A 14,033-nucleotide genomic window follows, 5' to 3' on the forward strand; every position below is an offset into this window, starting at 1 on the left:
AGCTGCCCTGAATAAAAACTAACCAAAGGTTAAACATGAAGTGTTGTACTGACAGTAGCTAAGAAAATAAATTAAGGAAAAAAAAGGGCCCCAACAAATGAACAGGACAGCCAAATAAATAGAAATTTGGCTTTATAAAAACTCCACCAAATTAAACATTTAACTATTTCTTCAAGAAGGTGGCCAGAGCACACATGCCAGGGCAGAAACAGAACTGCAGTCATCCAGCCAGCCTTGCAGCTCCCTCCATTACTATTACCTCATTACAACCTCAGAGCAGGCACTCACAAAGCCTTGACAGGGCACATATATTAATAAGTTTCACAAAGGCGAGCAACATTTCCAGCTTGCAAAGTACTCTATTTATGGTGTCCACTCTACCCTAAAAACTTCCACCCCAAATCTTAAGTCTATCTGTAGGCACAGCTTCTGGGAAGGAGAATCATGGAAACCTTGCATTCCCTTCTCTGTCAGACTGCAACCCTATCACAGGTTCATCCAAACCCCCATTACTGAACTCCAATGGCTTGCTCTCTAGGCAGAGCCCTCCTAATCTGCTGCAGCTGAACTTCCTCAGCCTATCAAGGAGGAAATCCTTTTATTGCTCTGGCCTATAAGCCTCTTATCTCCTAATTCTGTGAGGCTGAGAAATAGCTGTGCTGCTCATTAATCCTCCAATGACTGTCAGAAGCGGATATATACCTTCTCACTCTACTCAAACACAAGTAACTAGGTTTCATCAAGTTCTTTACTATCTACTTAGCCGAGTCCCACTCCATGACATTTTATAGGAATTGGAGTAGCAGAACAGAAGCTTCTGCACTTTCATGAAATATTCAGGATAATTCTAAAGTTGGAAAGACCCTATTTTATTCACTGCACTGTAGATAACAGCAAATTGTTTAAGAAAAGAGTAATTTTTTTCTTTTTTTTTTTTCAAGCAAGTGCAATTTTGGCTAAAAGTGCTGTATGGATGACTATAAAGACTTTCCACTATAGTTTATATATACATCATTAGTTTAAAATGAGATTTTTCTCAATTTATTACTAACTCACATCATCCATGACCTTCAAAGACAGTTCAAAGGGAAGAAAAAATAATAACCAGTTGAGTTCTTGGATTAACTAATACCTTCAATTAGCACGCCCAAGAAATGCTGAAGGTTGTTGGTTTTTCCCTATATAGAACATTCAGCCAAGGAGAAATTAATAAGCTAATTTTTTTATCATGATTGATGTCTTCTATTTCTCTGTATGCAGTGAAAACGTACTACAAATAGTTACTAAGCACCACTGCAAATATGACACATAATGTGCATTATTTAATATTTCACATTTATGTACCCAACGAACAATCATAGGCCTACCTGTGTAAATCAAAACAAACCCAAACCCTTCTATAAAGTTTGTGTTGAGTAAAATGTTAAAGTGGCAAACAGCGTTAAGATCACAGATATCTCACGTCAGCTGTACCTTTTATTTTAACTATAAATGTCACACTTCATCATGCAGCTGTCAGCTTCCCTTAATGTACTAAATGCTATCATGTAAGCACAGAATCTGACATGATGTAACACAACAATTAAAATAAAAAGCAAGTCGGCTTTGACACAATGTCACTTTTCTGTTTGCTGCAAATTAAAGGAAAATCAAAACTTGAAAAGTAAAAGCCAGTCAAGAAAAAAGTTTGCAAAAACCCCTCAAACATCAGTTAATGCTTTCCTTTAATGTTATGTCACATTTTTACATTGAACTTTAAGAAAATATCCACAGCTTTAGCACAACTAATTATAATTTGACACCAGAAGACATTGGGAAGAAAATCTATAAGTTCTAGAAAGATTCAAGTGTAATAAACATAGTTCTAGCTGTCAGTTCCATACCAGCCAACATCTATGGAACTAAGCAATTATTTTTCACTTTCTACCCTACTCTTTTTCAGTTTATATCCATTCTGTGGGACCGCTACGGCATGTTAAAATTGCTGATGCTTTTCAAACCAGATGCAACAGCACTTAGGTTATGCCTGAAGCAAATCCTAGTAACAGTAGAGAAATTATGAACTCTAGGTAATTAACACTAAAATTGGTCATGTATTAAAAATTTTAGTTTCATTTACTGTACTTGATGCACAACACAAAATAAAAGTGTCTGAAACAGTGAAAAATAACTTCAGAAAAAAAGGAAAATCATGTATATCTGGAAAAGCATAACGTTAAAAATTAGATTTCTTTCTTTTCGGTGTTATTTTGTTCATTTCCATCAACTCTAAACCCACATTTAATAAATCAGCAACATAAAAAACTTTGGCCCAAGGGAAAGCTAGTGCCATCTGTCACAAACACACAGAAACATCACATGCCTAATATTTGCTCTGGCCATACCATGACACATTCAAAACCTCTGTGGCCCAGAGAAGAAATAATCACAATGGAGCCTGTTTGCAGTCAGGAAAAAAGAGTCAAGCAAAAAGAAGCTAGAGGCCTTTCTTGCAAATGATATAAACATTTCAAGAATACTCCTGTAAAAACATTCACTTGAAACATTGAGTTAACACTTTTTCCCCTTTGTGGAAATAAAAGGAAAGGGGAACATGGGGAATTCTAGAAAGTTTTACTTCTGAATACCACATAACTACAGAATTGTTTTCTGCTAATCTACTTCTACACCCTCCAAAGGATTTCCAGGCCAGTAACCTGTCAGAATAACATTAAAATTAAGAATATTATAATTTTTACTGGAAAAGACTTATATATGAGCGTTGCTGTGTTTTCCAATATGCTATATTTGATTGAGAATGACAACAAATTGCAGAAAAACCAAGAATAAAAAAACCCAAGGTAGGTAAAAACAAATACAAAAAGACACACAAAAATACATAAATGAAGTAATCCAAAAGTAACCTCAAACCTACCCTTACAGCTGTCTCCTAATAAACCAAATCTATGAGTAGAATTTGGACACTGACAAAGCTGCCAGGAATTTGATCATTAAAGACTACTGTTTAACCAAACACTGAAAATTATAATAGTGGCCACACTTGCACATTTCTAAGAACTTGAGCTGTATTATACCTCAGTGACATTCATGCTGAAGTAAATAATTTTTTAAAAACTTAAACTAAACAGTATTTCTTGAGGACTATATTCAGCTACATGAAGACTTCAGTGATCACAACGGATGCGCACCTTTAAATTATCTGTTCTATTCCTACATTTTTTCCTAGCCCTTGAATGGTTTAATTATTTCTAGAGACATTTGTGTGCACATAGGGGACAAGAAAAGAGAGGAAAGGTCTAGTTCTTGTGGGCATGGACATGTGCAGCTATGAAAGTTTATGCAAATCATCGTTTATATTAATTGCTATAAATTCTCCTGTGCCAGGCTATTGAAGTAATACATCCACAAGGTTCTTTACATTACAGGTATTAGAAGAAGATGATGTCATTAATTTGCACACCTAGGACTTCAAATGTGAAATACAGAAGAATTAAAGTTTAGAAACAAAACAACCAAAACCTTTTCTACTTTTGACTATTATTATACTTAATATCATAAACAATACAGTCTGAGAACTGAGACTTGAGCTCCATGTTGAAAGGTGATAAAATGAAATACTCTTCATACCCGCACTTCTTAGGTTAGGGTCTAGGTCTGGCATTTCCTTGGATGCTTCTGGACTGACGCTGTAGATAGACGCTCCCGCTTCGCTGACAATGCTGAAAAATAAAGTGGCAAATAATCAAAACACCACACAACTGAACAATGCAACTGAAAGACTTTTTAAGTGACCTAAGTGAATATTTGTTGGGTTTTTTTTTTAAAGCCTCACCTTATGTTTTAAAAATATCTTGAATCAACTGAATACTTACAAAAATAAGACAGTACAAAGGAAAAGATCTCCATTTAAGTCAAAATACCCCTCCCTGACCTGCAACATTTATTCTTTTTCAATTCTGGCCTTATTATAAATACACATTGTGCATAATATCAGCCCCTGTATCAATCTTTACAGAAGAGAAAATGAACACAAGAAACAAGGGTTACCAGAAGTAAACAGGCAAATCAGCTTTCATAAACAAAAACAAGTCTACCTGATAATTCCATTAAAAACACCTACATTCTAAAGTCTAACATTAAACAATTACATGAATCCAAGTCACGAGCATGCACATACATTGTCTCAAGCCAGCTGCCTAAAACACTCAAAAAACCCCAACTTGATGCAGACTGAGCCACAGAACTGCAGCTCGCTTCTCAGCGGCATTTCGTACCGTCTTCTCCCCGCTCTCACTGCCATCCCCAAAGAGAAACACAGACTGCGTGTCTTCAGTAACTTAAGCTACAGTTCATGTATCTACCACACACCTCAAATTCACTCAGTAATGATGATAAACTCACCAATTCAAATCACAGCACATAATTAAAAAACCCTCGAGCGCTCTAGTTCCACTAGAGAGAAAACAGCAATCCAGTATTCACAGTGTAAGTTATTTTCAGCTGTGAAATTCTGACACCACTGAATCAACAGTATATTTCCTTGAATAACTTCAGTAGAACTTGAATTTCAGGTTGATAATTACAGCATCATACAGCTAATGCACTGGAAGTTAATACCATCAGTGTCAGAACTATTTTTACTTTTACTATTCCCCTTTTAGAATAACCTGATCTTTGCCATAAGGAGAGAAACCATCATCCTTAAGAAATAGACCTTTCAGTAAAAACCCTAACTTTGCTTTATATTGTTTTAAAATTGGACTATAAATTTTCCTTTTAAGAACATTTAGTAGGTTGAATTTTTAAATAAAGAAATTGATACTCAGAAGCCACTCCCTTTAGAAAAAGCTGGAGAACAACTCAGAGGTAAAATACATTCCCATTCAATGTTTTGAGCATGGTAACAGTAAACAATGTAAAATGCAGATACAAAAGGTAAGACTTTCTTACTGCTGTTTGTGCAGATTTCCCCCTTCCCTAATCAAAACTGGAATTCGGTGGAGTGCTGTGCTGAGACAGATCTTAAAGTTACTCAAAAGAGCATTTCAATATTACAGACAGACTGGATCTCTCAATAAATACAGAGAATAAAATCCTGTTCTCTGTAGTATTGGTGTAACTCCAGACTCATTCAGACAACTAGTTTAACAGAGTAAAAAAATCCTCAGACCAGCTGAACAGGGCAAGTGAAAATGAAACTATTTACATGATCTTTTAAAACGATTCAGTCTTATGAGCATTCCTTCACCATAAATGACATTCATAAAACATCCCCATCACAGAGTTCAGAAATAAGATCATATCACAAAAACCTAACAAAGATGTTGACAGAAATCTAATAAAACTGATTTTTCTGATGAACGGGTAATTTAAAGAACAATGGAGCAGAACATATTTCTTAACCTGTTCGCACCTTATAAAGGCAGCATCTGGCAAGCTCTTTCTTTTTGGATATTGCTTCTAAAAAACCACACATGTTAGCACACACTTCTAACAGCTTTTCACTAATTGCTCTTCAATCTTTGTATTCAACCAGATCGCAAAAGTTACCTCTCACGCAATTTCTAGATTTAATACATTGATAATACACTTAGATTAAAAAAAAAAAAAAACAAACAGCGTTTTGCACACATTTTTACAGCGCTGTGCTATAAACTGTGCTACTGCATACAGCTTATTTCTTGATCCCTTCCCAGTATTTTGTGCAGTGAAAGAAACAATGTGACCTGCATGGGAATTTTAACACATTTGACATTTTATTGATTCTCATTAATTCTACACTGCCAATTTTTAGAAGCAGAAGGATTACAATAATACTGTCATTCTATGGCAATATGTGAATGGTGCCAAATTTTAAGGTAGGTAGCACACAAACTTGCTAAAATGAATAAATGCAATTAAAACTCAGGATGGGAGACAGAAAAAAGCACATTTCCTTTCAAGAGCAAAAACATTTACACACTGGGGCAAGGAGAAGGGGGGAAGACAAGTAAAAGAATTATTTCAAGCAAGAGAACAAGATCTAAGTAGCACTTTCAGAAGCAGCATACACTGGATACCTGACAACCACACTGACTGAGATGGTTTTGTAGATGCACGCAGTTATTCTATGAAGTATTCGGTGTGGCAGACATGGAAAAGGGGATGAAGAATTTTCACTCAGGCAGAACCCCATAACTGCTGCACCCAAGACAGTAAAACCCAGATATTAAATAAATTTGTTACCCAGATTAAATGCATAAGGCCACAAACTCCAAAGAAACCATCCTCTGAGTCATTCAACCATAGTCAAATGCAAACTTTTACAGAACTATTACTGGCTGTCATATGGTTTGATTTAGCTTGTTTTTACCTACAGTGAGGTGGTTACTAATGTGACACTGGCACATACAACGCTAAAACATTTAGCTTGGTCAAAATACTAAGATTACAAGCAAAACAGGTTTGGGGATTCTCTGCAGTTGTTCTGGATTTTATTTTTTGACTAGAAAGGAGACGGTTACTTTGGTTCACTGATATTTTGGTTTATTTCCAGATTCTAATAATTCTCTTGAAAAGGGAGATGATTTATAGGACAATTTAAGCTAATTCAATGTTGGAAAATGCTCTGCATCATGCCTGTCAAATACTACACATATGTCAGCTATATTAAGACAAAACCAAATCTGTTCAAATGAGTAGGCAACAGAAATTTATTCCAAACTACTGCACAGTCCACACTGTTCTTCAGTCTCCCCTTCCCCTTTTAATAAATGATACAATTTTCAAGACAGTCAAATGAAAAGCTTCATAAGAGTTGGTGAAATTACATCTAAAATCCTGTCTATCTTCAGAATTTGTTTCTATTTCAACTTTGTAAGTCACATAATACAGGAAACCTGAAAAACTTGACTCCCCCACCCCTCACGAGACCCTTATTTCTGTGCATTGCGTAAGAGGAAAGATCCTTGCACTGACTAAAACGTAGACAGTTAAAACAGCATTATTAAACAGCTATTTTTAAAGTCAATATGTAGTAGGGAAATAAGCACATGGTTATGACATGATATGCTTCTACTCCATGAACGGACAAGTTCTGAACAAAAAAGCAGGTAAAGAGTCTGGGACTACGCCTCCATACTGCCTGCTTCCCACACCAGACATCCTACAGATAAGGTTTTTTCCTCAGCATCTATATCCAACTTCTAAAAATTAAAAGTGCTCAAATCACAAAGCTACTACATGATATTACAATGTACTCTTTTTAATTGTACAAATAAGCTTGTTGCACAGAAACTAAATTCTCCTATACTGCACCCATCTCATTCTCATTTGTTAAGACACATTTTAAGTACCTAAACCAACATTAAATATATTCCACCAGCACCACCTGGTGGGCCCTCAGCTTTATGCTACACACCATGCCAGCTGTATTCTAAATACTTTAAGGAGCCTTTTAAGACTTACTAAAGCAAGTAATTTTCTTACTCAGCTTAAATAAGTATTATATATTTGGTCTGAAAAGACGATTTGATTTAAAAACATTCATATTTTCAATTTTTTAATTTCTACAAGAAAAAAAGCCTTTCTTGTAAAAGGTAAAAAAAAAAAAAAACCCAACTAAGAACACTTAGAATTTTTTTTAATTCAAAGCTATTACATATCTACAAAAATGCATAACATTTTTATGTAACAAACTAGTTACCAACAGTTGTTTAACTAAATTATAATTTTTAAAACTTGCAAGTTTCTTCGGTAGTAAATTTTCACTGTAAACTCTTTCAAAACTATGTGAAAAAATCTAATGTATGTATAACAAAAAAAGATATCGGGCTCGACGTTTGTGGGTTTAAAGACGAATGCACCTTCCTGACATTTCCATGAATCTTATCAACATTTCAGACTCTTACATTGCATTGAGGTAATTTCCCCACAATCAAATTCAACACAGGATTAATGACCTATAAAGAAAGAACTTTACATAACTTACTGTTTCTACAACCTCCAAATCCTGGATTTACAACTTAAATCTTTAAAATAGCATTTTAAGAAACAATACCAGCACAAAGAGTTGTCTGGTGTTTATTACTTGGAAGAAAACTATGGTTATTCTAAAAGCAAAGGGCATGTCAATCTCAAAATGGGCCAAGATTTTAATATTTGGTCATAAAATGATGATCTGCCAAAATAACTCCCTTCACAATCCAAATTTAGTAATTGTGCTTAATTCCTTAACCCAACCTTTTACATATTAATCGATAAATATATTCTTCATAAACTTGTGGCAACGAAAGCCAGAGGCTCCCCCAGAGTACAGCAGTACAAAAGGGTCAAAGGTTTATTTAGTGCTACTTACTAAAATAATTGGCTTATGAATCATCCAGGAGAGAAAAATAAAATTAAATAAAATGACAAAATATTTGCTAGAAAAGAATGTTACATTTAGAAGTTCAGTTAGAATGTATCAATCTTTAATTATGTTGACAGATGTAGTGATTAAAAACCAAAGTAAGAAGGGGCAGGGAAGACTTATGTAAGCACATGCTCAAAAGAAGATTGGGCTATTTCATGAATGAGAAATCCATTGGGCCTTACTGAAAACACAGAAGTCACAACTAGTTCCAGAAGAGTGTAAAACGTAAAAGGGTTGAGAGCTGCACTAGAGAATAAGATGCCTGCATCTGTTCTTATATGTCTCCCTACGTACCCATTTTTGATGACTAAGGAAAGCCACATAGGGGAGGTCAAAGAAGCTCTCGAGAGGAAACAGCAATAATCTGTTCATTTGCATTTTGACTTATCTTGCTCTTTCTTCTCCTGTCAACTTGGCAGGAGCAACTTGGACAGCCCCTCCCAACTCCTCATTACCCATGGCAAGCTGTAGATTTCTTGGGGTTTTGGGCAGAGTTACCTGCTGCTCCTAGCAATGCACATTTGGGCCCGTGAGCAGCCCAGCACCCGTGTGCTGTGCACAGCACAGTTCCTGCTGCCAGGGAGGTGATGTCTATGGCCCATGGGAGACTGCAGTCCAGCAAAGGTTGAGTGGGACGCTGTGATTTATGCAGCCACATGCCCCCTGCCACAGGAACAATAGGACACCAGGCTTGACAGACCCTGGCTCTGACACAGCTATGCCACAAGTTATTTTTTTTTCACATGAGGAACATATGTCATGGAAGCGCAAGATTAAAAGGTTCCGGTATATACTGAATAATGCATTTTTAATATTCATTCTGATAGATGAGATGAAACTCAAAAGCTGGTCTTTCCCCCCCCCCCCTCCTTAGCTAGTGGTATGGCAAAAGGAAGATGTTAGGATGACGAGAAAGGATTATACTAGAAAGCAAGCATTGTTCAATAGAATCAAGACAAAAAAGACACAATTCATCTGTGTTTTTAAATAATCTAAAGAATTAGCTTTAAATTTTAACAATATCTAGAACCTGGAAAATATTGTTATTGTAAAATATATTTAATACTGAAATGTACTGTTAGGTAGGAAAGGAATTTTCATCAAGTTTTCATTGCTTCAGTCAAAACTTAAAGTTGCTACATACCATAAAATTTTCACTTATATGAAAGTCCACCTTTCAAAATCAGTCACACTTGACAAGAGCTGTTATAGTCGTCTTTAGCGAAAATACTACAAAAACAGCTCATAGTGACTCACAGTGAAGCTATTCAATTAGATGCAGGTGGGACACCACAAGTCTTAAAGCACAGTTCCTGCTTCAGAGGTCCCAAGCACACAAGAAGTTAACTGCACAAAGAGTGTTCAGAGAGCACATCAAATGATAAGCAGTGATACAGACCTCACATTGTTGCTCAGCTGCATTCTTAAGTTTCTGTTTACAACTAGTATTTTGAATTCACAACAAAAAAGTCAATGTTTCTACCCACGTATGAGTAAGTTTGCTCTATATGCCACAAAGTTTACTAGAATTCACACCATGCAAAGAAAAAAGGAATTTGATCTCGACCAATTCAATCTACCTTTTAAAGTAAAAATTAGTACATTATTTCAAATCAGGGACTCTGTTCTGCAGCAATTTTCAACACAGATTAACACTACCTCTTCTTTCAGTTACAAACCCTACTTTTGAAACAGCTTGCTGACCCTACAGCAGGAACAATAAATAAGAACCTTATAAAGCGGCTTCTGAAATGACAAAAGTTCAAGGCAATCATCCTTGCACTAGGGATTAGTTGTCTCCTGGTCAGCCATAAATGGTATTTAGCACCCGTTACGCTGACGGCTTTCCTGGTAGACAGTATAGATCTTTAGAACCTGCTCAAGAGAAAAGAATTAGACCTGTTTCAATCCATATTTAGCAAGATACTCTAATCACAGTTCATATTGTTGCTTCAGATAATTAAAAATTACTTATATTGAAATAGCACTTAGTCTTAGAATGATACTTCATTTTCCATTTTTCCTGTATGCTTATGCAGAACTAAACTTCCCAACAGAATTGAAGTACGCACTTTCAGATGAAGAACAACATGCAAAATTTAATGGTTTGATACAAATTTATAGTCTTTCAACATCAGATTAAGTGCAAGAATTCCTCAATGTCTGTTTATAAGAAATTTAAAGGAATATAAGAAATGAAAGCCAGTTTAATTGAAAAGATCAGCATTCAAATGTCAGAAGAAAGATATGACAAAGACTGAAAAATTAGTAAGTATATTAAAAATTGTAATTATTCAAATAGTTGTCTTGAAGTATTACCCACTCCTCTGCAAGCTGGGAAATAAGAGGGCTAAAAAGCCCAATGTTTTTGACTTTCACTGCTTTGGAGTCTATAGGAAGGCTGTGTATTGATTTTACATTCTAAGAGCACTTTTCCTGTAATCAGACCCAATAAAAGATATTTCAAACGTAAGGACAATTACGTTCTGAGCCAGGTGACCTGATTGCCTCTTTGTTAGCACAAAACAGGTTTCAAAAATACAGGGAAAGCACTCAGGGCACAGAATTTAAAAGCTCCTTTTAAAAATGTTACTACTTTGGCAAATGCAGCCCAGTTCTACTAACTTCTAGATTCGGACAAATGCAGAAAACATATTCCTCAAAAAATTTCACTGATTACAGAATTAGAAGAATCCAAAATTTTCTGATTTCAATTCCTCAACTACCATCATTCTTCTTCCCAAAGAAAAAATGATGTGACATTTCCTGCCATTAAACCAGTAAGACAATTTATACTTGCAGCAGAATGAAACAGGTTTGAGAATTATTGCAAACATGAGTTACCATGCTTTAATTTCTTTTGTATTAGATAAAACTCTATGAAACCCCAAATCAAGAACTAGCTACCATACTAAAATAAAACTAACTGTATAACTACAGTCTGGAATCCTTTATTCATCAGTGTATGAACCATGCCCTCAGCACATCCCTGCAAAGGGAAGAATGATCAGATATCTGTCTTCATCTTGTCTGAAAACGATGACATTTTTCAGTAAGAAAAGGGTCCAAATGGCAGGTGTCAAAGAGCTTTAGCTTCACACGTGGTGCTAGGAGGCAGAAAAAACAACAGTAGCGTGTGGCCATGTCAGAGCCGCACAGAAGCTGCCGTACAAACGCATATCTGAAAAGAGCAAACCTCATAGCCTGTTAAATCAATCTAGTGCCAGATGCTGTTATCAGAACAAAACTGGTGCTGTGGATTCATCCCCAGAAGAAATACATGTCCCATGTTTGCAGTGAAAAATGAAAGACCTAGGGTGGCATGTCTCAAGACTGAAGGTGACAGTCACCTGTGACTGCCCCCATTGCTTTCATTGACAGTTTCAGGAAACAAGTCCTGTCACTGCTCATAAAGCAGCTGGAGTTGAAGCTCCTTTCTGCTCTTGTAGAGAGCTTTAAAATCTGAGCTTCAGGTCTAAATCTACTTCCAAGTTAGTCATCCAACTAAAAAGCAGTCAAGTAATTTATTTTTACTTTGAACACTGTAGTATAGTAGGAACTTGAGAGAAAATTTAACTACTGCTCTTCTCCTTGTTGCAGCAATGCCAAGGAGAGAAACTGGAATAATATAGATAATGTTGTAGAACCAATATTACCTTAGTGCAAGAGGAAAGGTTTAAAAAGAAAGAAGCACATTTTACACGATTACCATACGACAACATTAAAGTAAATCTAAGCAGAATAAATGAAAATTAGTTGTATTCAAATACATTCAAAAATTACCTATCTACAACCAACTGACATCAGAAGAAAGAAAAGACAGTAAAAAAGTCCTCAGGTTTGACACAGAAATGAAAGCCCTACAGTCCACTTCTAAAAATATAATAGGCATGACAGTGGGCATGCTCCTTATGAATACACTTGATAATTTCCAGACCAATTGTGCCAGCACTCACTCAGTTCTGCGCAACTAAATTATCCCAGCAAACTCAGGGGAACAAACTATATATGCAAAATTAAAAAAATATACCCAAACACTGATGAGAGTTTACCTAAACTCTTTTTACCCAAGCAGAGGCACAGGGAGACAAAGAAACATAACAGTTTTGGCAGTCAGGCTTCAAAAAGAAAAACACTAGGTGATGTTAAACACTCATATTTCATATATTTATAGAAAATCTTGAAATTAAATTGCATCGATGCATACATTAAAAACATAGCACAGTCCAAAAAGATGACGCTTCTCCCCAAAAAGCCTAGCAAAATTGTTGCACGCTGAGGAGCTCAATGAGCAGTTCTCAAGCACTTGGTGAAGCCAACAACTTGACCCAACACCACAAAACACAGCAGACCAAAGGAAGCTGCAAGTTCCAGAGCAGAAGGCTGTCACTAACACTGTCCTGCCAGCAGCTTCTTCCCACCTCAGTCAAGTAGAAACCTCTGCAATGGCCAAATTGGTGTTGCACCCAGCCCATTTCCAGCTACACAGGATCTTGCGAGAGACAAGATCCATCTTTTTAGAAACAGCAGAGGCAAAGGGTAAAACCCTGGAAACTCAGTAGTTCATGCATAGTAACTCAGGTTGAAGCATGCATTATCAAGTACCAAGGTTTTGGGAACAAATAAGACATTTTTAAAAATGCCTATAAAGAAATATCTAGACTTTGGTAGTACGATCTCTATTTGGCATTGTCACTGACAAGTTATAAAACTAGGGAAAAACTGATGCCTGACTCAAGTCTGTTCAATTTTCAAACCAAAACCTTTCTCTATTGCATGCACTGTCATACCCACACCACCCTTCTGTGGGACACAGGACACTGAAAACAACAAATGATCCATTAGGGAAAGTCTATCAGGTTCTTCAGTAAATACAGATCTCTCAACCAATTTATTTGTTAGAGAGCATTCATATTTAGTCAAATAAAAATTTTATTAAGAGGCATCACATACGAACAGTCAGTTTGAAATTATCTAGAAAGGCTACAAGAACATGCTATATGAATATGGAGTTGCTATAATTGCTCTTGGGAATCCTTTTTATCTGTTAGAAAGGGCAACACAGACACAGCAACTGCTGTAACTAAAATGCAGTTTGTTAAACCAGACCAAAGGCTGGAGCTTAGAGTCACATTAACTCTCATGGAGACTTCAACACCAGAGTGGAGCATAACTGGACAAGACCACAGCATATGGAGCAAAATGCTTCTTGGAGAACGGCACCTCCAGCAACTGTCATTTTCTTTAATGCTCACTCCAGGCAATTGGGAGGCAGCTCGGCCAGTGCTGTCGTGTAGCCTCCACAGCCCTGATTCATGTGAAATTCTGACCTGTAGCTTTGGCCAGAGTCAGGCTTTATTCTGTTTTCCTCTCACCCTTTCCTACAATACCACTGGATCTTAGTACTCAATCTCTCCATCGTAGCCAAACCCTCTCCTCAGCACAGATCCATGAGGGAAGGCTGGAATCTACTATACCCCTTCTATTAGGGTTGGGCAATGCAATGCAACGTAGGAAGACACTGCACACGGCAAGAGAATCGCAGATCCTCTGCTGCTGCTGCTCCTCTCTGGTCCCTCCCCATCCTTCCTAACAGCTAGGCTGTATCTGAAGACATCATATTAAATCTTTTTAACCTACA

General features: G+C 36.5%; 1 protein-coding gene across 4 annotated transcripts in view; it reads right to left on the bottom strand.

The window, feature by feature from the left end:
• The window catches only part of SRBD1 (S1 RNA binding domain 1), a 123,944-nt gene that overhangs the window by 60,088 nt on the left and 49,823 nt on the right, over window positions 1-14,033 (bottom strand). For all 4 annotated transcript variants that reach the window (XM_064648397.1, XM_064648401.1, XM_064648399.1 and 1 more), the window contains one exon: window positions 3,628-3,719. In XM_064648397.1, the coding sequence (XP_064504467.1) occupies window positions 3,628-3,719 (92 nt within the window). The remainder of the gene's footprint in view (window positions 1-3,627; window positions 3,720-14,033) is intronic.

The sequence above is a fragment of the Pseudopipra pipra genome, chromosome 3 (assembly GCF_036250125.1).
Source record: "Pseudopipra pipra isolate bDixPip1 chromosome 3, bDixPip1.hap1, whole genome shotgun sequence".
In the NCBI taxonomy this organism is placed as follows: Eukaryota; Metazoa; Chordata; class Aves; order Passeriformes; family Pipridae; genus Pseudopipra; species Pseudopipra pipra.